This window comes from Mastigoproctus giganteus, chromosome 6, assembly GCF_048544385.1.
Source record: "Mastigoproctus giganteus isolate SK-2022 chromosome 6, ASM4854438v1, whole genome shotgun sequence".
Classification (NCBI taxonomy): Eukaryota; Metazoa; Arthropoda; class Arachnida; order Uropygi; family Thelyphonidae; genus Mastigoproctus; species Mastigoproctus giganteus.
Window position 1 is genome coordinate 202,623,150 of NC_143580.1, and position 26,517 is coordinate 202,649,666.

At 35.8% G+C, this 26,517-nt stretch overlaps 1 protein-coding gene across 1 annotated transcript in view; it reads right to left on the minus strand.

Annotated features, from left to right (window-relative positions):
* Positions 1 to 2,357: 2,357 nt before the first annotated feature.
* LOC150084884 (glycogen phosphorylase-like) overlaps positions 2,358 to 26,517 on the minus strand; it is a 227,805-nt gene continuing 203,645 nt past the window's right edge. Inside the window, exons 18-19 of the mRNA XM_090376683.1 lie at positions 13,263 to 13,441; positions 2,358 to 3,225 (exon numbers count right to left, since the gene is read on the minus strand). Coding sequence (XP_090232809.1) covers positions 13,277 to 13,441 — 165 coding nt within the window. The 3' untranslated portion in view covers positions 2,358 to 3,225; positions 13,263 to 13,276. The remainder of the gene's footprint in view (positions 3,226 to 13,262; positions 13,442 to 26,517) is intronic.

Sequence of the window (26,517 nt, forward strand, 5' to 3'; positions counted from 1 at the left end):
CTGCGAGAGAGAGAGAGAGAGAGAGAGAGAGAGAGAAGTGTAGAAGGGCATCATCAAGAAAAAGAAGAATGATGATATCCAGCTCAGGACCCTGGGTGTGCCAAGCCCATACTCACCAGATATGAGCCCCTGGGTTAGAGTAAAACTGAGAAATAGAGTGTAAAGTGTTGCTCATTAATCAAGGAAAATGAACTCTTCATTTAGCTTTCAACAATTTTAAGTATCATATGTTACAAAATACTAAACTAAAAATTAATATTTTCAAAAAAACAAAAGTTTGCTTGTTTTTATTGTTTGTTTGTTTAAATGCAATTAATATACAGGGTGGGCCATATACCGCTTTACTGAGAAATAATTTGCACAATTTAAATCTTGAAGTAAATTTCATGTTCATAATTTACACAATCTTATTTATGAAATTTAAATAAATTATTCAAACTGTTTTGGTAATTCACTTCTCAGTAAATTTCATTTCATCTCAGTACTTGGCATATGACTCACCATATACAAGAGCACGTATTAAGAGCTTAAAGTATGGATTAGATTGAAATCATTTGACTGAGCTCAAGTACAAAATTATTCCAAAATAGTAATTTTATTTATACTTTTTTAAATAATTTTAAATATTGAACCATTTTATGGATTAAATCAACCAGGACCTTTTATTTCACTGTAATGTTAAAAATAATAATAAACCTTTTTTATCATATAAATATATATTTACAATGGTTAAACAGTTATTTATATTAAATATTCGTGCTTTTTTTTTTTTTTTCCAGGGGATATTGCTTTTTGTTAATATGTCACATCCACTCATTGCTAACTGTTAACAGTAAGCAGGCATACTCATCGTTTGTACTTTATTTGTTCTAGCCACAAAATTATAAATATGATTTCTTGAGAGAAAGACATACTTCAAAATTGACTAATTCTAGTAAAAGATTAAGCAACAACTGCACTCCACATGATTTTTTAAGACAAAAAATTATCAAATTTATTGAAAGAAAAAAAATTTATGGAAAGAAAAATTCCAATAACCCAACCATTTAGATGTCAATTTGATGTTTTGAAATCCTTCTGGTTATACAGTTTTCAAATCTAATGTACAGAGCCAACTGCTCATTATCAGTGTCCACATTGTATCATGGACACTGATAGTGGACAATTGGATTCCTAGACTTAAAAACAACATCCACATAGATTTTGAAAAAATCATCAAACTGGATTTTAAATGGTGGTTTCATTGGAATATTTACTGTAAAGTTTTTTTCCAGCTTGTTTCAATAAACCCAATCATTTTTTGCCTATAAAAAAAATTATGTGAAATGCAGCATTTAATTTTTATTAGAATTATAAATACAATCCTTTTCTATTATTAGGTAAGATTTCCTTTAAATTTTTAAATTCACTCATTCAAATCTATTATAAGCAGAGAATGTGACATCATGTTCCTTTCCTACACTACAACTTGGCTTTGATAGGGGTGGTGGCATAATACTTTTTACTTAACTAAGCAAAGAAACATTAAATATAGAATACAACAGTACGATCTCATGAAAATAACATTAGACAGATGTACGAAAATAATGATCATGTCATTAAAAAAAAAAAAAAGAAAAGAACAAAAAGAAAATTACTGCCACCATTAAAACAGTGGCATTTTAATAGAGTTCAAAAAATGTCACTAAAGTTAAATGCTAGAGCCTCTAAAATAAATTAGATTGGTACTAAACATTTTATAGTGGTAATAAAAACATTCATTAAATAATGAAGACCAGTCACAGATGGATTAATAACATGTAACAAGTTTAATATTTTACACATAAATCCTTTATGTCAAACATTATTATTCAATTTGACACCCAGGAAAGGCAAGAAAAATGTATCCATAAAGCAAAGTTTAGTGATATAATTTTCACTTTCAAAATTTTTAACAGTTTTAATGACAATAAAACAAATGTGTCCTAGAACAACCGGACACGTTTTGATTTGATTTCGATGTGTCTATCTTAAATATATTACTATTAAAACATTTGCTTCAGTTAATTACATAAACTTGTTAATTTTTACATTTTAACAAGTGAATTAGCTAGTCAGCTGTTTTTAACAGGCTAATCAGCTAACATGAATTTACTCCAAATTAACTTTAGGCAGGTCACATTCATAAAGTTAGAAGACAAGAAATTTCAGTTAATACTGAAGATGAAAATATATAAACATCATAAGGTGTCATACATCAGGTATGTATAAGTATAAAAGGGACTGCTTGTAACAGAAGTAATTTTATTATTTATACATGCTAATTAAAAAAAAAAAAAAAACCTTTTCAACAGCTTTTATTAATCTTTCTTCGGCTAAATGATGCCCAACAACATATACTTCTGTTAAATAAAGCTGTAAAAATTGGTAACAAAATTTCATATAATAGTAATCTGTTTTTCATATAATAAAATGTGTATAATAAATATTCAACAGATATAAATTGACAATTTAGTAAACAATTACAAATCAAATGATAGTGCTAGCACAAAGAAACAATTTATTCAACTAGATCTTTACGGGAAAACATTAAATAGAGACATCTATAAAAGCATACACTGGCAATAACATTAAGGCATGCTGCCAAAAGTGTATGCTAACAACTGGTGATCACAGCAATTTATATATATATATATATATGCCACTAAAAACTTATCAAGATTCATATTAATGAATTCAATAACAAAGATGGTAATTTATAAAGACATTTAAAACAAGATTTTATTGACATTAGGAAAGGGTTTCACATCATACACAACCATATTTAATTCAGCAGATCACTTGTAGACTAGTCGGTGCATTTCTATTAATAAGTTAAATGTGAATAAATAAATTAAAAGCAAAAAATGAAATACGAACACATTTATCACTCTGACAAAAATATACAAGGCTAATGGGGCTTTGGTGTGAATCCTATGGTTCTGAATAGAAATTTGCAGATTGATTGAACAACTAACCTTTCAAATTATAATGATTCATATACAATGCAAAAATCTTCTAACTCAGAAATTATACTTTATGGATCACCACTCTATTTATAAAACTGCATTTCTTTTGCAGCTGTAACTAAACACACTTTACAATGAGATGCTCTAACAGGTGCAAATTCTGTACATGGCCAATTCAAAAACACAGGCAAAGAGTTCTTGTGGATGCTGGCATAGAGACTGATGCCAAGGTCCTTTTCTGAAAGAAAAAAAAGTGGTCTTGTTTAAATTAAAATTTTTATGTGTTTAAAGCATTCCTCCAAATTATATCATCATTCATATGGGACAATATCAGAAACTTTACCAAAATCTAAATAAATGATGTAAACACTGTTCTTTACATACATTGAAAGGACAGAATTCATGGGATACCTGGTTCCTGGGCAACGTAACCAGGGCTGGATTGAAACTTGTTGTGGCCCTAATCTATAACATGTATAAGGCCCTTCTCTTTTACAGTTCACCTGTGACAATATTAAAAAGGATTTTTTAAGATAGAACGAGGCCCCTTGTAATGTGAGGCCCTAAGCTGTAGCTTGTTTAGCTTATATGTAAATCCAGCCCTGAATGTGATCCCTTGCACTAGCGAACGAACCCACTGCCTGGCAGGTATATAGGTATAATTTGCATCACTGCATTCACATAGATGGTAATTCGATGTCAGTATGGATAAATGTTGTGAGTTAAATGACTTTGAAAGAGGGATGATAGTGGGTGCCTGATGCATAGGTTACTCTATCGCAGAGGTGGTACAGAAATTGCACTATCCCAGTTAAAAAGTATCAAGAGTGTATCAGGAATATGCCATTTCTAGAATAACATCTCATCTCGTGGACAGCACTGTGGGCAGAGAAAGGTGATGGATAGACGTGGCTGTTGATGTCTGTCTCACATTGTTTCAGCCAACCGGTAGCACAAATCACTGCCAACTTCAATGAGGGAAGTGCCAGAAACATCTCCACCAAGACCATCAGGCAATCATTAGCCGCAATAGGTTATGGGAGCCGCCAACCCACCCGAGTCCCATTGCTAACGCCATGACACAAGACTATGCCTCAAATGGGCGAAAGAACATCAGCACTAGACCTTGGATGATTGGAGACAGGTTTCCCGGTCCGATGGGTCTCATTTCCAGTTATTTTGAGCAGAAGGGAGGATGTATATCTGGAGGAAACCACATGAACCTATGCACCCATCATGTCAACAAGGAACTGTTCAGGCATGTGGATGGTAGATAATGGTCTGGGGCATGTTCAGCTGGTACATGTTGGGACCCCTGGTACGTCTAAACACATCTCTGAAATGTCCAGGTTATGTGTCCATCCTTGCAGACCATCTGCATCCCTTCATGGTCATCGTGCACCCACCAGGCAATAGACTCTTCCACTAGGACAATGTATCTTCCCACAGAGCCGTAATGACTAGAGCATGGTTTGAAGAGCATTCTGCAGATTTTACCATCATGGAATGGCCTCCACATTCACCGAATGTGAACCCTGTGGAGCATCTTTGGGATGATGTGGAATGCTTTGGATGATTTGGGATGATTTGGATCCTCCACCCAGGAATGCAATGGAATTATGGGCAGCACTGCAGCAGGCATGGATGGAAATACCTGTGGAACGCTTTCATGAACTAGTGGACTCGATGCCTTGCCATGTGACTGCTCTTATCAGGGTGAAAGGTGGGCCTATCCATTACTAGGTAGGTATCCCATGATTTCTGTCCATTCAGTGTACAATTCTTTAGTAACTTGCAGTGGCTAATTAGATTAGTCAGACATGTTCTCCCCTTAACAAAGATATACTGTGATTATTGCCTTTATTATTATTCTATCCAGATGGTCCTATATTACATTTGTAACTCTGAAATCTTTCCTGGCACAGAAATCATACCTATAAGTGTGTAGTTACTAATTTCACCTTCAAGAATAGAACACATGATTATACATCTTCAATCAACATATTCAACATACAGGAACTTTGCCTGAGTCCAAGATGTTCTAATCATAATAGCTAAAGGTTTGATGATCTCAATTGCTGCTTATTTCAAAATATTTTAACATATTCCATCGAATTCTGGTACACTCTTAATTTTTATTTGTAAAAGTGTCCAAACATGAAAGACATTAAAACCTATAGTACTCTAAGTATTACATTAGCATTAGTTGAGGCATATGATGAAGGAAAGCAAGCTTATACAGCATTAGCTTAAAAAAAAAAAAAAAAAAAAAATCCCTTCTCATTTCATCCATCCGGTCACTCCAAATGTTTGTCTAGTTTGGCCTTAAATTTAATTAAGCTGTCAACTTCCACAACAACAGATGGAAGTCTGTTTCACCAATCGACTGTTCCACCCACTGGCTAACTGCTGCAACTTGCAGAATTTAAGCCTCTCTTGACAAGAACCCCTTTGTTCCTTTCAACAATCTTGTTGCACTTTTCTTTGTACTCATTCTAGCAACTCTACATCCTTCCTAAAATGAGGCCTCAGGGCCTGTATGCAGTACTCAAAGTGTGGCCTGACCATTGCCTTATACAAAGGTATATCAAGGTATATTTGCCTTATACAAAGGCAGGGTTGTCAAGGACACTACTGACACTATGCTGCTGCAACAGGATCTGGAAAGGTTGAGCAGATGGGCTGAGAGGTGGCAAATGAAGTTTAACATTGACAAATGTAAAGTACTACATATGGGAAACAGCAACCCCAGAGCAATGTATCAACTCTGTGGTACTACACTGACAGTGGTAGAGAATGAAAGGGACCTGGGGGTGGTTGTGCAGGCAGATATGAAGTTCTCTGAGCAGTGCAGACGGGCTGCAAGAGTAGCTCATGGTGTATTGTCAATGATATATAGGAATTTTTCTAGCGGGGATAAGGAGGTGATTATTCTCTTGTATAAGGCAATGGTCAGGCCACACCTAGAGTACTGTATACAGGCCTGGAGGCCTCATTTCAAGAAGGATGTACAGCTGCTGGAATGAGTACAGAGAAGGGCAACAAGATTAGTGAATGGAACAAAGGGGTGCTCTTACGAAGAAAGGCTTAAGTTTTGCAAATTACAGTGTCTAGAGACTAGGCACCAGCGAGGTGATCTGATAGAGGTGTATAAAGCCTTGAATGGTTTGAGCATGCTCAATGCTGATGGGATTCTTCTTCTTGCTCAGAATAATCACCTGAGAGGGCATAAATTCAAATTGAGGAAAGACAGGTGTAGGATAGACGTGTGGAAATTTGCCTTTAGCCAGCGGGTGGTTGGTTGGTGGAAGAGACTTCCATCCCTTGTCGTGGAAGTTGATAGCCTAAATAAGTTTAAGGCTCAGCTGGACAGGTATTTCAAATGAACAGTGGGGTGAAGTGGAAGTGGTTATTTTTTATTTATTTATTTATTTTTTTTTTTTGGCTGATGCTGCATAAGCTTGCTTTCTTGTATCAAATACCTCTACTAATGCTAATGCTAAAATGCTATAATCACCTCCTTGTCTCTGCTAGCAAAATTCCTATATATGACAAAACTCCATGACCTGCTCTTGCAGCCCGCCTGCACTGCTCAGAGAACTTCATATCTGACTGCAATTACCCCCAGGTCTTTTTCATTCTCCACCTCCAAGTGTAGCACCACACCGATGGTATGTTTCTCTTGGGTTACATCGATATCATTGATGAATACACAAGACAACAATGGGCCCAGCACTGAACCCTGGGGGATTGCACTAATGACATAATCCATGCAGAGTAGTGTTCAATTATTACCACTCTCTGCCATCTCCCAATCAACCATCCCTTTATCCACTGCAGCAACTTGCCCTTAATGCCATACCTCTCCAATTTATACAGCAATCTTCCATGTGCAACAGTATCAAAAACTTTGATGAAATCCAAGTATATGATATCAAAATTATTTTTTGCATCCAGTTCATTTGTGATGACATTGTAGTATCCAATCAAATTGATCAGACAAGACTTCACCTTAACAAACCCATGCTGTGTCTTAACTACTACTGCAGTCTTGTCTAGGTGATCCTGCATCATTTCTTTAACCAGTGTCTCCATTAATTTCCCTGGAACAGAAGTTAAAGTAACAAGTCTATAATTATTTGTGCCACCCTTTGAACCTCCTTTGTGATTTGGGGATACATTTGCACATCTCCAGTCCATGGGAACCTCCCCCGAATCTAAAGATGCTCTCATAATTATGGCTAACGGTTTGCTTACTTCCTTCACTGCCTTTTTCAATATAACTGGATAGATTCCATCTGCCCCAGGTGCTTTTTTTATATTTAACTTCAACAATTTCTCCTCCACTTTGCTCTCCATTATTACAAACTCATTTTGCTCCCTGTTAGAGTTTAGTAAACTTCCATCCTCCCCTCCTTGAATAACTCCTCATGTGTGAATGTAGATGCAAAATACTCATTCAGTTTGTCAGCTATCTGAGCAGGATCAATAACATTTAACTACCAAAATCAAGAGGATCAATCTGATTCATCCTCTTCCTTCTAGTGTTTACATAAGTAAAGAAGTCTTTGTTGCTTTTCTTTGCATCCTTTGCCAAGGATTTCTTGTATCAGCCTTTGCTTGCCTAACCACCTTTGTGGCTTGATTACATACTAGCTTATATCTGCCATTCGTTTCTGTGTCACCTGATAATTTATATGGATCCCACACATATTTCTTCTCTGTCACGAGCCTGATTACTTTGTTTATCTGACACCCATTTAGATCTAAATCTTAAACTGTATTTCTTAGTTGGTATGAAAAGTCTAGTAGCTTCCAAGATTAGTTCTTTGAAGTCTTCCCATTTAGAATTCACTGTTTTTAATATCATTAGTTGATCCCACTGTATAGAATTTAAAAACTGTCTGAGACCACTATAGTCACCCTTACAAAAGCAAAAACCCTTCCCTTTACCCTTGATGGTAGTTACATCTCTAAGTAAATCCCACATAGTAGACTGTGATCACTGTCACCTAGTGGTTCCTTTATCTGCATATTCCTAATGCATAAATCATCACTGCTGATAATCAGATCAAGAGTATTACTCCCTCTGGTTGCCCCTCGAAAATGTTGCTGCTACATGTAAGTTGACAGTCAAAAAGATAAGATACTTGCTGCTTTTGAACTTGAATTTCTAGTAGGCTGTAATTCTCAGGACAGCTGTCGTTCTAAAAAATGTAAGTTGGAAAGTTTGGAAAATTGTTCCAAAGAACAAAAGTAGAAGTAGGATAAAAAATGGGAACATTATTTCAGTGACTTTGGAGTTGAACTGTAAGCTGGCTAGTTTGGAAGAAAGAGGTGAAAGTACACAGATTCTAATGCAGAAGAACAGTACCCATGAAAATATCTTTGGAACAAGTATGCAGCAGATGCTAAATATCAGGGTCCTGAGCTGGATATCATCATTCTTCTTTTTCTTGGTGATTCCCTCTCTCTATCTCTTTCTCAGGTTAATTCAGAAATTTTTTTTTTTTTTTTTTTTTGGCTGGTGCAACATAAGCTTCAGGCTTTCTTGCACCATATGGCTAATAATAATAATAATAATAATAATAATCATCATCATCATCATCTGTGTGACAAGGAATAGATTGGCTTGTGGAGTTCAGAGAGTGATAGAGACAACAAATGAACTTGGCAGAATAAGGTACACAGATTTTAAGTCAAAGAAAAGTAAGTCTGACCTGGAATATCCTAGTGGACATATACACAAGAACTACCTTTAAAACAGGACAAATCATAGAGTAAATAATTAGAAAGGCAACTGATAGTTAAGATTCTATCATAAAAAGTAAGTGGGACTTGGCAAACTCTAAATGGAAATGGACATCACTGAGATTATAACTACACTACATATACTGATATTTGTAAAATAATTAATTAGGAATTTTTGGGATGGTTTAGTTCTTTCTAGCATGGGGTCTGCAGTCTGAGGCCAACAACTCTGAATATTTGTCTTCTATGTCTTATTAAAGCTCATAGCAAAATCTGGGTGAACAGAAGCTCACTGAAGTCTTACAGTATTGAAAATGCTGCAGAATTTTGACACTCTATTAGTGGAGTTCCCCATGGTTCAGTGTTCGGTCCATTGTTGTTTTCTGTATTTATTAATGATATTGATGATAGTATATCAGGCTTAATGTCCAAGTTTGCAGATGATACGAAGGTCGGCAGGGTTGTTAATGACACTAAAGACAGTACAGTGCTGCAACAGGATCTAGAAAAGTTGATCAGATGGGCTGAGAGGTGGCAGCTGAAGTTTAACATTCATAAATGTAAAGTACTGCATATGGGAAGCAGTAATCCCAGAGTAACTTATCAACTGTGTGGTACTAAACTGACAGTGGTAGAGAATGAAAAGGACCTGGAGTAATTGTGCAGGGAGATATGAAGTTTTCTGTGCTGTGCAGACAGTCTGCAAGAGTAGCTCATGGTGTCTTGTCAATGATATACAGGAATTTTTCTAGCAGGGATAAGGAGGTGATTATCCCCTTGTATAAGGCAGTGGTCAGGCCACTCCTTGACTATGTATACAGGTCTGGAGGCCTCATTTTAAGAAGGACGTAGAGCTGTTGAAACGATTACAGAGAAGGGCAACAAGATTAGTGAATGGAACAAAGGGTTGCTCTTATGAAGAAAGGCTTACGTTTTGCAAATTACAGTGTCTGGAGACTAGGCATCTGCGAGGTGATCTGATTGAGGTGTATAAAGCCTTGAATGGTTTGAGCATGCTCAATGCTGATGGGTGAAATGAGAAATGTGTGTGTTTGTGTTTTTTTTTTTTTGCTGATGCTATATAAGCTTGCTTTCTTGCATCATGTGTCTTTGCTAATGCTAATACTCTTTGCATGCCAAATTTAAGGCAACATGAAGACTGAGTGAGTCGTTTGTCCTGCTAGCAGTGGTAGTGTGGATGTGTATATATTAAGTGGCAAAGGAACTAATGCTATGAGACATAGTATTGACTCTTTGTATTATTAGTATTGATAATGGCAAAATGATTCAAGGAAGCAAGCTTATACAGTATTGGCCATTAAGTTAGTTAGTTAGTTATTTGGAGTATTAGCAACTAAGGCCATATTGCCGCGGGATATGCGGTGGTCATTCCCTGACCTTTCCGCATCCTCCGTATTTGGTGGTGACGGGCTCGAACCCCGGTCTAATCAAGAAGTGTGTGCTACATTTGGCCATTAAACAAAATGCCTACTTTGTTTGCCTGCAACAATCCTATTCTAATTTGTGTCCCCTTGTGTGTCATCCAAGAGAAGCTTAAGGACAGCATTATTATTTAGGTTACTCAACCCACTTAGAGCTTTTAACCTTTCAGTCAGATCCCCTTGTAAATGCTTGGTTTCCAGATGCTGCAATTTACAGAACCCAAGTCTTTCTTGACAAGAATTCTGCATTCTTGATTAATTTTGTTGCTTGATTCTGTACACTTTCCAACTGCTCTATGTTCTTCCTAAAATGAAGCTTTTAAACCAGCATGCAGTATTCAAGATAAGCCTAATTGCTTTAATACAATGGTGATCACTATTTTTATTTACTGGCAAAGTTCCTTCATGTCATTGACAAAATCTCCATGAACTGTCAAAACACCCTGTCTGCACTGCTCAGAGAACTTCATTTTGGACTGTGCAGTTAACCCTAGGTGTTCTTCATTCTCAACTATCTTGAATTTGGTACTACACAAATGGAATGTTATTCTGCGATTACTGCTACTCAACTGCACCTTGCATTTATCAGTATTAATCCTCAATTGCCATTTTTCAACCCATCTGCCTAATTTATCCAGATCTCGTTGAAATCTCATTACTATCATGAACCACCTTACCTTTGTACTATCAGTAAACCTAGAAATATAAACTTAAAGAATATACACTTCAGAGTGTCTCCAGAAGAAAGAATGCCTATATCGATATACATTGAAAAATCAGTGTAATGAATTCAAGCAGTGATCAACATATATTTGTTATAATAAAATTTATTTACACTGAAACAAAAATAATGTCAGAAAGATAGTTACATATTACAAAAAATTATAATGAAAGAAACATATTTTTATTTTATATTTTTTAATGAAAAAATTCAAAATTTTGAAAATGTTTTTATGCTTGTTATTTTCAATGAAACAAAACCTTTTTTTTTTTTTTTTTCATTAAATTCTGCCCTCTTCCATTTTTAAATTTATAAAACCATATTAAATACAACCATCAGATGATATGACATAAATAATCATACTTCTTCATATGAAGATGCAAACAAACAATTTCAGTAACCCTGGCACTTTCAAAATTATTCATGTAAGCCTATAAGAAGGCAGACAGATTAAGTCACTAGTTTCAAACAGGGAAATTAACTGTCCAGTTAGTAAATCACTGCATCATTACCAGATGGTAAAGAACAAAATCAAAAAAGGTTATATCGTACTAATGATTTTGTTTTTACAAATTGAATTATAGCGATTACATTTTTTTCAGTGGGATGAATTTTTCTTGTGCTAAACTTATATCGTTCTTACAATGGTATTCATTAAAGTGAAATATTTTTACATAATAACACATAGTGAATTGACAGGAAACAGAAAGTAATTCATTATATCGAATATTTCATTACTCGGGTATCTATTGTACTAACAGTTTATTACATTAATAAATATTTAAAATATTAAGGGCCCAACACCAAATCCTGTGGGATGCCACTCATACATCAGTCCATGAACACCATCCCTTTATTCACAGTAGGAACTTGCTCCCAATGCTATATTGCTCCACTGTCTCTCTTTGGTTGGTTTGCCTGTCTGCTGGATAAAAAAGAATCTCCCACTGGAATGAGTACAGAGAAAGCCAACGAGATTGGTGAGGGGAGCAAAGGGATGCTCTTACCAAGAAAGGCTTAAGTTCTGCAAATTGCAGATCTAGAACCTAGGCACCTGCAAAGTGATCTGATTGAGGTGTATAAGGCTTTGAATGGTTTGAGCAAGCTCAATGCTGATGGAATGCTTCCCTTGCTCAGATTACACACCTGAAGAGGCATAAATTCAAATTGAGGAAACACAGTTGTAGAACAAATTTCCATCTGTTGTTGTGGAAGTTGATACTTAAATAAATTCAAGGGAAGTAGACAAATGTTTGGAGTGAATGGATAGGTTTTTTTTTTTTTTTACATAAGCTTTTTTTTTTTTTGTATAAGCTTGCTTTCTTGCATCATATGCCTCTACTAATTCTAATCTGACAGTACCACTTTTTTAAATTTGCAAATGAAATCAAATCCTCCCATGTGCCTTTTACCACCATATTTTCTAACTGTTTAAATAGTATTTTTTGTTTTCATCTTGATATGCTATGAATTACAAAACATTAAATTTTTGTTTAGCATTTAACAGATGCCAGGTAAGCAAAAGCATCTGCCTTTCTTCAAGGCAACTTCCATTCCCACATGGCATCTGCAAGACACCAGTGACACCGGTGTCTAATCTTGCTGTAACACTTTGATTTTTCCAGCTAAACAAGAACAGCTGACAAAAATATAGACATTCACATTGCCAATAAATGCAAAATTGCTAAGGAAGGGTCCTTGATGCATTTTCTAAGAAAGCCAGAAAAGGTAGCAATGCATTCAGTCCGGGAAAAAAAAAAAAAAGCAAAACCGTGACATAACCTAGAAATGATATTGTAGTGGTGGGTAAATAGTTGTTGAAACCACTGCTATGTCACCAAAATGTCACAGATTGAATTCTGCCAAGGGCATAATTGTTGATAAAGCCCTTTCCAAACAGTTAAATAGACATTGGAACTATAAAAATTATACTGTTCAATAAAAATAACAAAAAAAACTTCAATATAAAACAGGCAACAAGCCTTTATGATGTTAATTTAGTTTTATTATTTCAATATGAAGGGATATTTTATTGTAAAGGGATACTGCAATGTTCTGCATATAAAATAATAAGCATTTTATTTTCCAAACAAATTTTTTTTTTTTTAAAGGTAAACTAAGTTACCATTTATTCAAAAAAGCACTATGGATATGTCATTGTATAAGTACTACAATAAAACATTATGCCATTCATTTTCAGTGATAAAATTAATACCAGGGCTAGATTTATATATATATATATATATATATATATATATATATATATATATATATATATATATATATTGAGTATTACAGCTCTGATTCATACTAAGTGATAAATAAAATAAAGTAACATAAAATAAAAAATTGTTTCATTACATGGATCTTTTTTTTTACGCTTGGCCTTCATCAGTTGATTTATGGGGAGTAGGAAGTGGTTCCCAAGTTGGCTCCACTCCCCATATTTCTCGAGCATACTGAGCAATAGTACGATCACTTGAGAATTTCCCAGAAGAAGCAATATTCATTATAGCCATTTTAGCCCATTCCTCAGCATTCTGAAATTAAGTATAAAAGAAAATTCTTTATTAAGTGTCCTCAAACCAATAGCAAATTATTCAATATGGTGCAGTTATTTGCCTATTAATTTACTTCTAAAGAAGGCTTAAACATACTTCTAAAAGTGATTTACAAATTTATACTGAGATAGTAAAATTTAATCTTCAGATTACATGGTAAGTAAACACTGGTGTGAAATGGTTTACTGTTTTTATATTCATAGATATTTCATTAGTACTGCATGCTGAATTCAAAAATGGTATCATTATTCTCTAGTACTAGGAGTTATTTTTGCAGCTTAATTTTATATAACATTTATACACTGTTTTATGAAATTATCATATTTGTACAAATTACATATATATATTGGAATTATGTCAAATGACATTTAGATTTAAATATTAAATGGCGTAAATGAAGGTATTGGCTCCTACGTTAATGCTATTGTCTGGTGACAATTAGACATTATATGTGCATGGGTTATATATGTACTTAACTTATTATTATTTTTAACTATTATTAACAGTACTTAACATTATTATTTTTTAAATTATGGTACTACTTGGGAGCATCAGGTTTGTAGTGATCCCAACCAACCTGCTAGTTATATATAAATCTAGCCCTGGTATGGATAGCTTTATATATAACAAAGATACATATAAAAACAACAGAATTAATGTAAATTTAAAGAAATCTGGAGAAATTGGAGAAAATTAGCAAAAGTTAGTGAAAATTAACATACTCCCTCATGGCCATACCTCTGTTACTTACTCAGGGGCTTTGAGCAGACATATAGCCATACTAGAGGAATGTCCACACCCTACGGATAACACGTTTAATTTTAATTTAATATCTATCATTCTATCATTCCTCATTTTATTCTATCATTTTCAGCTTGAATTGATATCATATTGTATCTGCTTCCCACAATAATACAAGCAAAAATATACAATCTCACCAAGCTTTAAATTACAATCAACTCCAGCCCACACTCAGGAATGAAAATCATGAGATTTTGTCTATGGCAAGGTTAACTATCACTATCACGCCACAGATAAAACCTGGTATGTCTGCACAATAAATAGTATAAGTACTATTATACATAAAACCTAAAGTAGGTGGGAAAACTGAAAATTTTCAGACTGACCACCACAGGACATGGAGGTGAGATACAATGATATTTCAATCTGTTACATACCCGTAGGGCTTTGAATCTCCTATCACAGTTTGTTGTAATATACGTAAACCACCCTGTTTATTTAAAATTAAGTACATATATTCAAATAGATTACCCTTATAATTCCAAATTATCCACCAAGTAATTAATCTAGCAAAAGTGGTATAGAGATTACAGAAATGGGTATGTATAATACATTCCTCTAGTATGGCTATATGTCTGCTCAAAGCCCCCTGAGGAAGTAGCAGAGGTATGGCCATGAGGGAGTATGTTAATTTTCACTAACTTTTGCTAATTTTCTCCAATTACTCCAGCTTTCTTTAAATTTATATTAATTCTGTTGTTTTTATATGTATCTTTGTTATATATAAGGCTATCCATACCAGGGCTAGATTTATATACAACTAGCAGGTTTGGTTGGGGTCACTACAAACCTGATGCTTCCAAGTAGTACCATAATTTAAAAAATAATAAAGTATAAATAAGTTAAGTACACACACACACACACACACACACACACATATATATATAAGTTAGTAGCCGTGAAAGGCAATGTGCTAATGTTACTTGACTGGTAACGCTAGTTATGGAGAACAAAGGGCGAACGGAACTGTGATCGCAATCACAGTGAACAAAGATGGGAGCTAAGATAAAGGAGAAGTAATAATGAATAATAAGAATAACTTAGTGCTGTTCGTCCTGTGATTTCAGCACCTTTTTCGAGGGCCAGCTGTCGAAATCAAAGGAGGAAATGGCAATGTGGGTATAGCCTCTGTTTCTGACATGAAGTACAGCCCCACGTGGTATACTATGATGTAGGTAAGGTTTCTTTAAGTCAGTTAAAATAATTTGTTTAAATAAATGGTTTAGGTCAGTTAAAATAATTTGTTTAAGTCGGTTAAAATAATTAGTTTAACTTTAATATTAATATTGATAATGCAACACTGTATTTCATGGCTGACCCAACAGAGGCTGGAAGTAAAGAATAACAAGAATAAAAAGCAAGGAAAGGATAACTTACAAGCAATAAAAGAATAACAAGATTAAAAAGCAAGAAAGGGACAACTTACATGTGGTCGTAACGATCTGTACTGTTGTGGAGAAATAAAATGTTTAGACTGAATGTGGGCTCTGGTATGTGGTATAGGCTAGCGACCCCTGGTGTAAGGAATCGGGAAAGTTTTAAATAAAATAAATTAATTAATTTTGTTGGGCTAGTTACCCCATGTGTTTTAGGTTAGAGATGTATTCAAATGATTTAAATAATTAAATAAATAAAGTTAAGTTAAATTAGCAAAATCGTAAAATTAAAATTAATATAGCCAAATTATGTTATGAAATTTAAAGGGGGGGCCGGGTAGTGGTGTGGTTAAAAGTTTGAAGAAATGCATCTCAGGATAGAAAGGAATAAATGGCTATCAAAGTAGTGGTATATAGTCGCTGAACTTTGTATAGGCTAGGAAAGCGTTTTAAAGCAGAAAAGGAGCATCTCGGGTATTGCCTTCGGTAAACTAATGGCTCACGAGAAATAAAAATATAGGGGTTAGGAAAGCATAAAGAGTAATGAAGAAGGCAAAAATTTGGTGCTAGGGCAGTTCGGGGTTGCTATATCTGTTCCTATAGTAGTACCCTGAACATTGCCTTGTAATCACCCTGTATATATATATATATATATATATACAGGGTGATTCAGGAGGAACAGTAAACTTTTTGGGCTATAGTATCAATTATTCTGAATAAAAAAGTCCATATAAACATGTATCCAATTCTCAATGTATATGATGATGCAGCCATTTGAAACTGGTGTGCACAGGTCCCTGAATCAGATGTGACCAAGAAGCAGTTATACCCTGATTCTGTTTAGTGTTAGAAGTGTTGTTAAGAATGCTGAACATCTTCACACATGCTGAATATGCCGATATGGTGTTTGTCTATAGTTTTTGTGGTGGAAGTGCTACTGCTGCTTGTAGAGAATACCGTCGATGGTTTCCTAACTGCAGAATACCGGATTCAAGAATGTTTAGTAGTGTTTACACCAAACTGCGTGAGACTGGTACAGCTCCCAGCACTCATATTTCTTCTGAATGTACAAATGAACAAAATGTGGATGAAATACAGGGATATCAAAAAAGGTGTCCATGATTTCCCTTTTAATTAGCTTCAGAAATATTTGATTGATTGTTGTGATCGTAGCAGCAAACAGTGTGGTAACTCACTAAGTTTTATTTGACACCTCAACAATGACCTTGGCTGTGCATGTGAGTGTGCGGCAACCAAATGAAGTTCACCAGTATGTACATGATACTCCTAAAATAAACGTGTGGTGTGGAATAATGCATGATCACTTGCTAGGCCCATTTATGTTTGCTGAAAGGACAATAACTGGCAACATTTATTTGGATATGCTTCAGCTTTATGTTTTCCCTCAAGTTGAGACACAGAAAGAGAGAAAGGAGTGTCTGTGATTTTTCAACAAGATGGTGCACCGCCTCATTTCAGCCATAATGTGCAGAATGCCCTAAATGACAGGTTTGCTGATCGTTGGATTGGAAGAGGTGGACCTGTACCTTGGCCACCAAGACATCCTGACCTGACACCATTAGACTTTTTCTTGTGGGCTGTTGTTGTTGTTATTTGGTTTTTAGGAGCATTAGCAACTAAGGCCATATTTCTCCAGGGATATGCGGTGGTCATTCCATGACTTTTCTGCATCCTCTGTATTTGGTGGTCACTGGCTTGAACCCCGGTCTAATCAAGAAGCATGTGCTACGCACTGCGGCTTCTGCCCACCTGGCTATGGAGGCACCGGTTTCTTGTGGGCTACCTAAAGAACATCGTCTACACAGAAAAGATTCGCGATCTGCACCATTTAAGAGAGAGGATCACAGCTGCAATAGCAACCATTATGCCAGAAATGACTGAGTGCACGTGGACATAGATCAACTATTGCTTGGATGTTTTCCGAGCAACGAACAATGCTCATATTGAAACATACTAAGGTATGAAGTAAAACTTGAGATATTCCTGTAGATATTAACAAATAAATCAATTGATTGATGTAAGTATTTGCGTTTTTATTTTATCGTGAAATCACGGATACCTTTTTCGATAACCCTGTAGAACACATTCTTCAGTCGGTAGAATGTAGTCCTACTATTAGCACACGAACAATTTCTATGCTTATCAGTGTTCCACAAACAAGAGTATGGCGAACATTACATGAGCACAGCGTGTATCCATTTCACATACAGTGGGTGCAACACCTTCAACCAGGAGATGACACCCAGCAATTGGAATTTTGTTGGTGAGTAAATGCTAATCGCCGATTAATTCCATTAATACTGTTCAGCGATAAAACTACTTTCACCCGTGACAGTATCAACAACACCCGTAACTCTCATAGCCGGTCAGACAAAAATCCACATGCCACTGTAGAAACAAATTTTCAACATTGCTTCTCTGTAAATGTGTGATGAAGTATCATCGACAATCAGTTGACTGGGCCTGTTGTATTACAAAATCATCTTACAGGGTCCATTTACCTAGAATTTCTGCAAAACGAACATCCAATACTATTGGAGCATGTTCCCTTGGCTACAAGGATTGGTATGTACTTTCAGAATGACAGAGCTTCTGCACATTATACCCATCTTGTGATGCAATATCTAAATCAAACTTTCCCTGAACAATGGATCGGTCGCGGTAGTCCCATTCATTGGCTAAGGTCTCCAGACCTCACTCCGTTAGATTTTTGTTTGTAGGGATGGATAAAAAGTGCAGTATACAAAGAAAAGGTGAATACAGGAGACGAATTGCTCGCTTGCATTCTGGATACTGCTGCCTCATAAAAGAATGCCAAGATGACCTCAGAAGAACAACACATCATATAATGTCATATTACCACAAGAGTTGCAAAGTGCATTGAAGTTGGTGGTGGGATTTTCGAACATTTATTGTGAACTGTAAAAAATGTGTCAATTATTTGTGTTTTTTATCATTTAAAAAGTCAATAAATACAAAAAATAAGTCATTTATCATTCCTTAATACCTTTCATAATGGCTTTGTTCATGCCAGTTTCAAACAGCTGCATCTCTGTATCCATTGAGAATTGGACACCTGTTTATATGAACTTTTTTACTCAGAATAATCAATACTATAACCTCCCAAAATATTTACTATTCCTCCTGAATCATCCTGTCCAATTATTTGTATACATTATCATAAAAATATACTATGCTTAGTTCTGAATGAAATTGGAGGACTTAACAAGTCATGGATGCTTCAAAATGTGGGGTGTTGTTTTTTTTTTGACTGCTTGAGACAAAAAGTCAAAGAAAAAACTATTCCATTCTAGAATTCCTCTGATCTCGAACCAATCATGGAGATAATTATTATTGCTGTTCATCAAGTATGCAAGGCCATAACTTCAGGATCCAAATATTGCAAAACAAAATAAGGTTTTACATGATTTTTGAACCTATATTTTAGCATATTTATGTAAATATGCCAAATTTAGTTCTTGAATTTTCTGGGATAGGGGAAAAGCTTCAGGGAGATAAAACCTACAATCTGTTATTTCTGGTTTGCACATTTGTCTAACAGCATTATGAGCTGCTCATCCAAAAAAAAAAAGAAAAAAAAAGTGAATAGATCTGCCATCTTCAATAAAGCCCATAACACATGGTCCCAATGTACCTATTCCTTCCCCACCAGAAAACACTCTGGAATTATTACTCTGACTTGCTTTCTCTGGGTTTACTCTGCTTGATTTAGAGCCTGTGAGAGAAATTTTGTTCCATACTGTTTTGAGAAAGGTTCATTGGCCTACTGTAGTAACAATGTTAGACTAGTATGTAGCTTAGGAATTGCCTATCACAAAAGTGAGTGGAGTATTTTCATACTCCTCCAGAATAAACCTGAGATCTGTTCTCCTTCACAATGGTAACCAATATGTTTTGTTCGTATAGCTCCTGCTGCTCACTAGAAAGAAGTACATGAAAATTCTGCACAAAGCAGTGTGCAGAATTTTTTGCATGTTGCTTGATCAGCAGTAGTTATACAATAATGCTGCATTCTTTGTATGAATGGGATAACACAATAAGAAGAAAGCACTGGAAGAAGAAGCTGTGGCTACCCACACCTTGACACCTTCTTGAAAATATCATTCATGAAAATTAGGTTGACCAATCAGTGCTTACATCACATCATACACAACTGGGCTTGAATAAGTTTTCGAAGGCAATGAATAAGAATTGCACCTGCTTGAACAATTGTGACTGTTGGAAGAGTTAAACTTGATAATTACACAAAACCATATTAGCATTAGTAGAGGTATATGATACAAGAAAGCAAGCTTATGCAGCATCAGCCAAAAAAAAAAAAAAAAAAAAAAAGTTCCCATCTCACCCCTCCATTCGTTACAAATGCCTATCCAGCTCAACCTTAAATTTATTTAGGCTATCAACTTCCACAACAAAAGATGGGAAGTCTGTTCCACCAATCAACTACCCGCTGACTAAACGCAAATTTATGCACATCTATTCTACAACTTTCTTTCCTCAATTTGAATCTGTGCCCTCTCAGGTTCTTAATCTGAGCAAGAGGAAGAATTCCATCAGCATTCAGCTTGCTCAACCCATTCAAAACCTTATACACCTCAATCAGATCACCTCGCAGGTGCCTACTCACCAGGTGCTGCAATTTGCAGAACTTGAGCCTTTCTTGGTAAGAGCACCCCTTTGTCCCCCTCACCAATCTTGTTGCCCTTCTTTGTACTCGTTCTAACAACTCTACATCCTTTCTAAAATGAGGTCTCCAGACCTGTACACAGTACTCTAGGTGTGGCCTGACCATTGCCTTGTATAACAAGATAATCACCTCCCTGTCCCTGCTAGCAAAATTCCTATATATCATTGACAAACTCCATGACCTGCCCTGGCAGCCTGTCTGCACTGCTCAGCAAACTTCATATTTGACTGCACAATTGACCCCAAGGTCTTTTTCACTTTCCACTTCCCTGAGTATAGTATCACACAGTTGATACATTTCTCTTGGGTTATTGCTACCCAATATGCAGTATTTGCATTTGTCAATGTTAAACAGTTGCTACTTCTCAGCCCATTTGCTCAACTTATCTAGATCCAGTTGGAGTAGCATACTGTCTTTACTGTCATTAACAATCCTGCCAACCTTTGTATCATCTGCAAACTTGGACATTAAACCTGATATAACTTCATCAATATCATTGATAAATATACAAAACAACAACGGGCAATACCAAACCCTGGAGAACTCCACTAATAACATTTGTCCACGAGGAGCAGTGTCCACTGATTAACACTCTGTCGTCTCCCACTCAACCATCCCTTTATCCATTGTAGCAACTTACCCTTAATGCCATACCTTTCCAATTTGTACAGCAGTCTTCCATGTGCAACAGTATCAAAAGCTTTCCTGAAATCCAAGTATATGATATTAAAATTATTTTTGGCATTCAATTCCTTTGTGACCACATCATAGTATCCAATCAAATTAGTTAGACAAGACCTCCCTTTAACAAACCTATGCTGTGTCTTAACTATTAATGCAGTCTTGTCTAGATGATCCTGCAATTCTTCCTTAACCAGTGACTCCATTATTTTCCCCGGAACACAAGTTCAACTAACAAGTCTATAGTTACTTGTGTCACCTTTTGAATCCCCCTTTGTGATTTGATAATAAATTTGTGATTTGATAATAAATTTGCACACCTCCAGTCCATGGGGACCTTCCCTGAGTCCAAGGAAGCTCTCACAATTATTTCTAAAGGTTTGCTTACTTCCTTTGCTGCCTTCTTTAATATAACTGGATAGATCCTGTCCACCCCAGGTGCCTTTTTTATGTTTGATTTCAACAATTTCTCTTCCACTTTGCTCTCAGTTATTACAACATCACATAGCTCCTTGTTAGAGTTTGATGAACTTCTGGCATTCCCCTCATTGAATAACTCCTCATGTTTGAATGTAGATGCAAAATACTCATTCAGTTTATCAGCTACCTGAGCATGATCATCAGTGGTCAACCCATCTATGTTAAGTGGTCCAATCTGATTCATTCCTTTAAAATTCCCTTCAAAAAAGGTGTTGCATCCCCCTGAGAATACCATTTATGTCTATATGACTGTATTGCATTCTTAATTATAGCCTCCATGATTTTGTTAATAATAAAGTCAGACTACTGCTCTGTAGTTAGCCACTTCATTCGTACAATCACATTTATGGGTTGGCAACACAGTGTTTCTCCATACAGAGGAAATTATTCCTAAATCTGATTGAGCTCTCATGATTAACCTTAGTGGTCTGATGCACTTCCTCAAAATAACTGTATATATGCCATCTGCCATAGAAGTCTTACTTGCTTTCAAGTTAAAAAAGTTTTTCTAGTAGTAAACAAATCCTCTGTCATCATCACTGCCATTTATCAACTATACTCAGAGATGTGTTTCCTGAGCCTTAGCTCAAACACACCTATTTACTCTTCTGTTTCCTTAATTTCACCTTTTTTGCTCTATTTCATTGCCTGTTAAAGTAGTTTTATGAAGCAGGTTTACTGCCTCTGTCCCAGGAAGGGGTGGGTTTTCGCACAGCAACAACTCATGCATATAACACCTCTTAATTATAGTTAAAACAAAAATACATAAAACCTGTATACATTAAAACTCTAAATATTTACATTATTTACACTTTACCTCCCCTTTATTCTACTGTATACTGCACTGACATAGGCTAAAAGTGGAATATATTTTTGCTTATACATACAAAGCTCCTGTAACTCTATGTTACTGATGTTTGTCTTCTCTATCTTCTCTGTCTTCTCTATAAACACTTCTCTCAAGTCTTGATAATGGACACACACTCTGTATCTTCAATTCCCCCAAACATACATCTATCATCTTGAATTATTCTCAGGGCTCCCAGCCTCACCTTTAGTCTATGTGCAGTCACTATCACTGATTTATAATCTTCAGTAATTTTAATGTTTTTTATTTCACAGCATTCAAGTTCACTAGCATTTCTCCTCACCATAAAGTATCCATTCAATTTATCAGCTACATCAGCTGAGCTGATAAACTGAGGGTACTTTCTGCATACATCATTATCCTGCTTCTAGTGTCCAGTTTGATTTTTTCTTTCCTTTTGTATATTTAAACATGTAAAACTCAACTCCTCACTCTTTTTCTTTGCTCTTTTAGTCATTGATTTCTCTTACTCAGCCTTTTTCCAGCTGACTATTTCTGTTATGAATCAAGTTATAATTATTTATACACTATAAGTGCTTTTTATCATATTATAGATGTCTGATGTTATCTGTTTTTGGCCTATTAAACTATTAAACTTGGTTTCTTATTTATCGTACTCATTCTATATTTTCTTAATGGTGCATATGCATTTATGCTTCTGTTCATTGCATTCGTAAAAATTTTCCATAATTCTCCATGTTTGTACTCCCTATGGTATTTTCCCAGTTCATAGTGACCATATATAATCTTAACTGTCTGTCACAGTCTCCTTCTCTAAAATTGAAATTCCTGCCCTTGCTTTTATCAACTAAGTTTTCACTCATCATTGTCTACCTTTGCACTCCATGATCTCCAGTATGGAAATCCCCACTAAGGATTTCCATACTGTCAATAGTCTGTACTCTACTCTATAATACCCTCTAGATTGTGGGTGATGACTGGGTCCAGGGTATTATTGCCCCACTACTTTCCTGACCTACTGATAAATTTAAAAATTTTGTACCCCCTGGGAGTTTTCCACCCAACTATTCCAATCAATAAGGGACAGACTGAAATTTCCCACAAAATGCACTCACACTTGCTTGTCCATGCCAACTGCATTTAAACTCTCTTCACTCTAATTTTAATCCTAACATAATTGAATATGTCTCTAAGTAAAGCTCTTACTGGTCAGCTATTAAACAATATAGTGGTGCTCCGATAGCTGACCAATGAGAGCTGTACTTCATGGCATATAATTGTTTATGTCAAAATTAAAGTTATAATGAGCAGAGTAAAGAGGCTCTCATCATATTTTTCACAATCTTCTGGTGTTTAGCATATCCTTACTTTCATTATTCCTTTGCTTCCTAACACCACACATCACATAGACTCAATGCTGGTATACATTAGTTCCGAATTTAAAGAATATTCTTGTTGTGCAGAAACCTCTTTTAAAAATGTAACGTGCCCCCCCATCCCTCCTCTCCTAACTAGCGTTTCATAAATACATTCCACATGACATGACAAAACTAATATCCTGTATTTTTGGGTGACAACATTAGCACTATTACATCAGCATTATCCAAACCACGAGTACAAACTCACTCATTTTATCAGTAGCACTCTTAACACTGCTACAAACACAGTTCACACTATAAACATTCTTGGATTGTTTACTATTATAATAATACATTCTGTAAAGTTATTTAACCATGTTGCTCTACCTTTAGCTTCCCATTCATTTGAAACAGTACTGTCCTACTCGTAGCCTTCTGATGTCAGAAAACTCATTGGCTTATGTGGCCTAAAACAAGAACTCTTGAGAAGATGTGTGCAAAATTTACTTTGATTTATATCATCAATAAAACTATATAAATCAAATATCCTTCAAAGATATCACAAAATACTCTTACAACACTTCTCTTTAAGTTTGTGGCCTGAATATGAAAGGGTAGTGGTACAGTGTTAAAAATTTCTGTACTTTAATGTATAACACTTCAAACTCACCAAGTTTCATGCAGTTTTGATAATGTCTGTTTTTTAACTATAACTGCTAAAGTCGACAAAGTTGTGTGAATGAGGAAAGATGGGCAAAATCAGTCGCCATGCAGTCATCTAATATTTGGGGAAAAGGGACTAATGCCAAAGGCAATTCATAAGGATGTGGTTACAACATTGGGGAGGATACTCCTTCCTATTCCATAATTAAAAAGTTGACAGCAGAATTCAGACAATGGAGGGAGAGCCTGGAACATGGCACATACTGTGGAAGTCTTGCAATGTCCATCATTCCAGACGGTGTTGACAGTGTACAAAATCTGGTGATAAGTGATCAATGAGTGACAATGGTACATTGCCAGGGTACATTGTGGAACATCTTGGGCATCTCATCTGAAAGGTTAACAGTGGCTGCAGGCAGAGGCAAAAGTGATTCTTTCACTGCTTCTATTAGAATGAGCAGCAGCCTGGAAAGCAAGGCAATGCAGATTTCCAGGACTGCTGGGAGTCATAGTGGAACAAGTAAATATATGGGCTGTGTTAGGGTAACTAAGAGTAGAAACAGGTGAATGTATACCTGCATGTACACCAATGCTAGGCGTATAGTTAATAAATTTGATGAGCTTGAAGTGCTAGTCAAGACATCAAAGGCAGATATTGTCGGGATATCAGAGATGTGGTGTCACACAGATGTAAGCAGTGCAGAATTAGAATTTGGGGAGTTCAATGTGTACAGAAAGGATAGACAGGGCAGGAAGGGAGGAGGGGTTATGCTGTTAGTTAAGAAACACATAAAAGCTAAGGAAGTGCATACAATTGACATTGGTGGACAATGCAATGCTGAGTCAGTGTAGTGTGACATAAGCACTGGGAAAGGGAAAATGAGAGTAGGTGAATGTCATAGGCCTAATGACTCAAATGAGTATAATGAGCATTTGTGCAGAGAAATAGAGTGGACCAGTAAATCAGAATGTCTTATAATGGGGGATTTTAACTTGACTCGAACTTGTGGATTGGTCACTCGCACAATAACAAGACTTTTGTGGATTTATTGGATGACTGTTTTCTACAGCAACATGTTTGAGACGCAACCAGAGGGAGTAATACTCTTGATCTGATTATCAGCAGTGATTATTCATGCATTAAGAATTTGCACATAAAGGAACAACTGGGTAACAGTGATCACAATGTACTGATGTGGGAATTACTTAAAGATGTAACTACCATTAAGGCTAAAGGGAAGGGCTTTTGCTTTCGTAAAGGTGACTACAGGGGTCTCAGACAATTTTTAAATTCTGTGCAGTGGGATCAACTGATGATGTTACCAATGTTGAATTCTAAATGGAAAGGCTTCGGGGACTTAATTTTGGAGGCTACTAGCCTTTTTTTTCCAACCTTTTGTTCAAGGTTTAGTCCTAAAGAGATGTCAGATGAATTAATGAGGCTCATGGAAGAGAAGAAAAATGTATGGATGCATATAAATTATCAGGCGACACAGAAGCCTATGGCAGATATAAGCTAGTCTGTAATCTTGTCACAAAGGATGTTAGACAGGTGAAGGCAGATTATGAGAAATCTTTGGTAAATGATGCAAAAAAAAAAAAAAAAAAAACCAGCAAAGAGTTCTTTACTTATGTAAACTCTAGAATTAAAGGGATGAATCAGATTGGACCACTTAACATAGATGAGTTGACCATTGATGATCATGCTCAGGTAGCTGATAAACTGAATGAGTATTTTGCATCTACATTCACACATGAGGAGTTATTCAATGAGGGGAATGTCAGAAGTTTATCAAACTTTAACAGGGAGCTAAGTGATTTTGTAATAACTGAGAGCAAAGTGGAGGAGAAATTGTTGAAGTTAAACATAAGGAAGGCACCGGGGGTAAACGGGATCTATCCAGTTATATTAAAGGCGGCAGAAAAGGAAGTAAGCAAACCCTTGGCCATAATTATGAAAGCTTCCTTGGACTCAGGGGAAGTCCCCATGGACTGGAGGTGTGCAAATGTATCACCAATTCACGAAGGGGATGCAAAAGGTGACACAAGTAACTATAATGTCTTGTTAGTTGAACTTGTGTTCCGGGGGAAAAATAATGGAGTCACTGGTTAAGGAAGAATTGCAGGATCATCTAGAC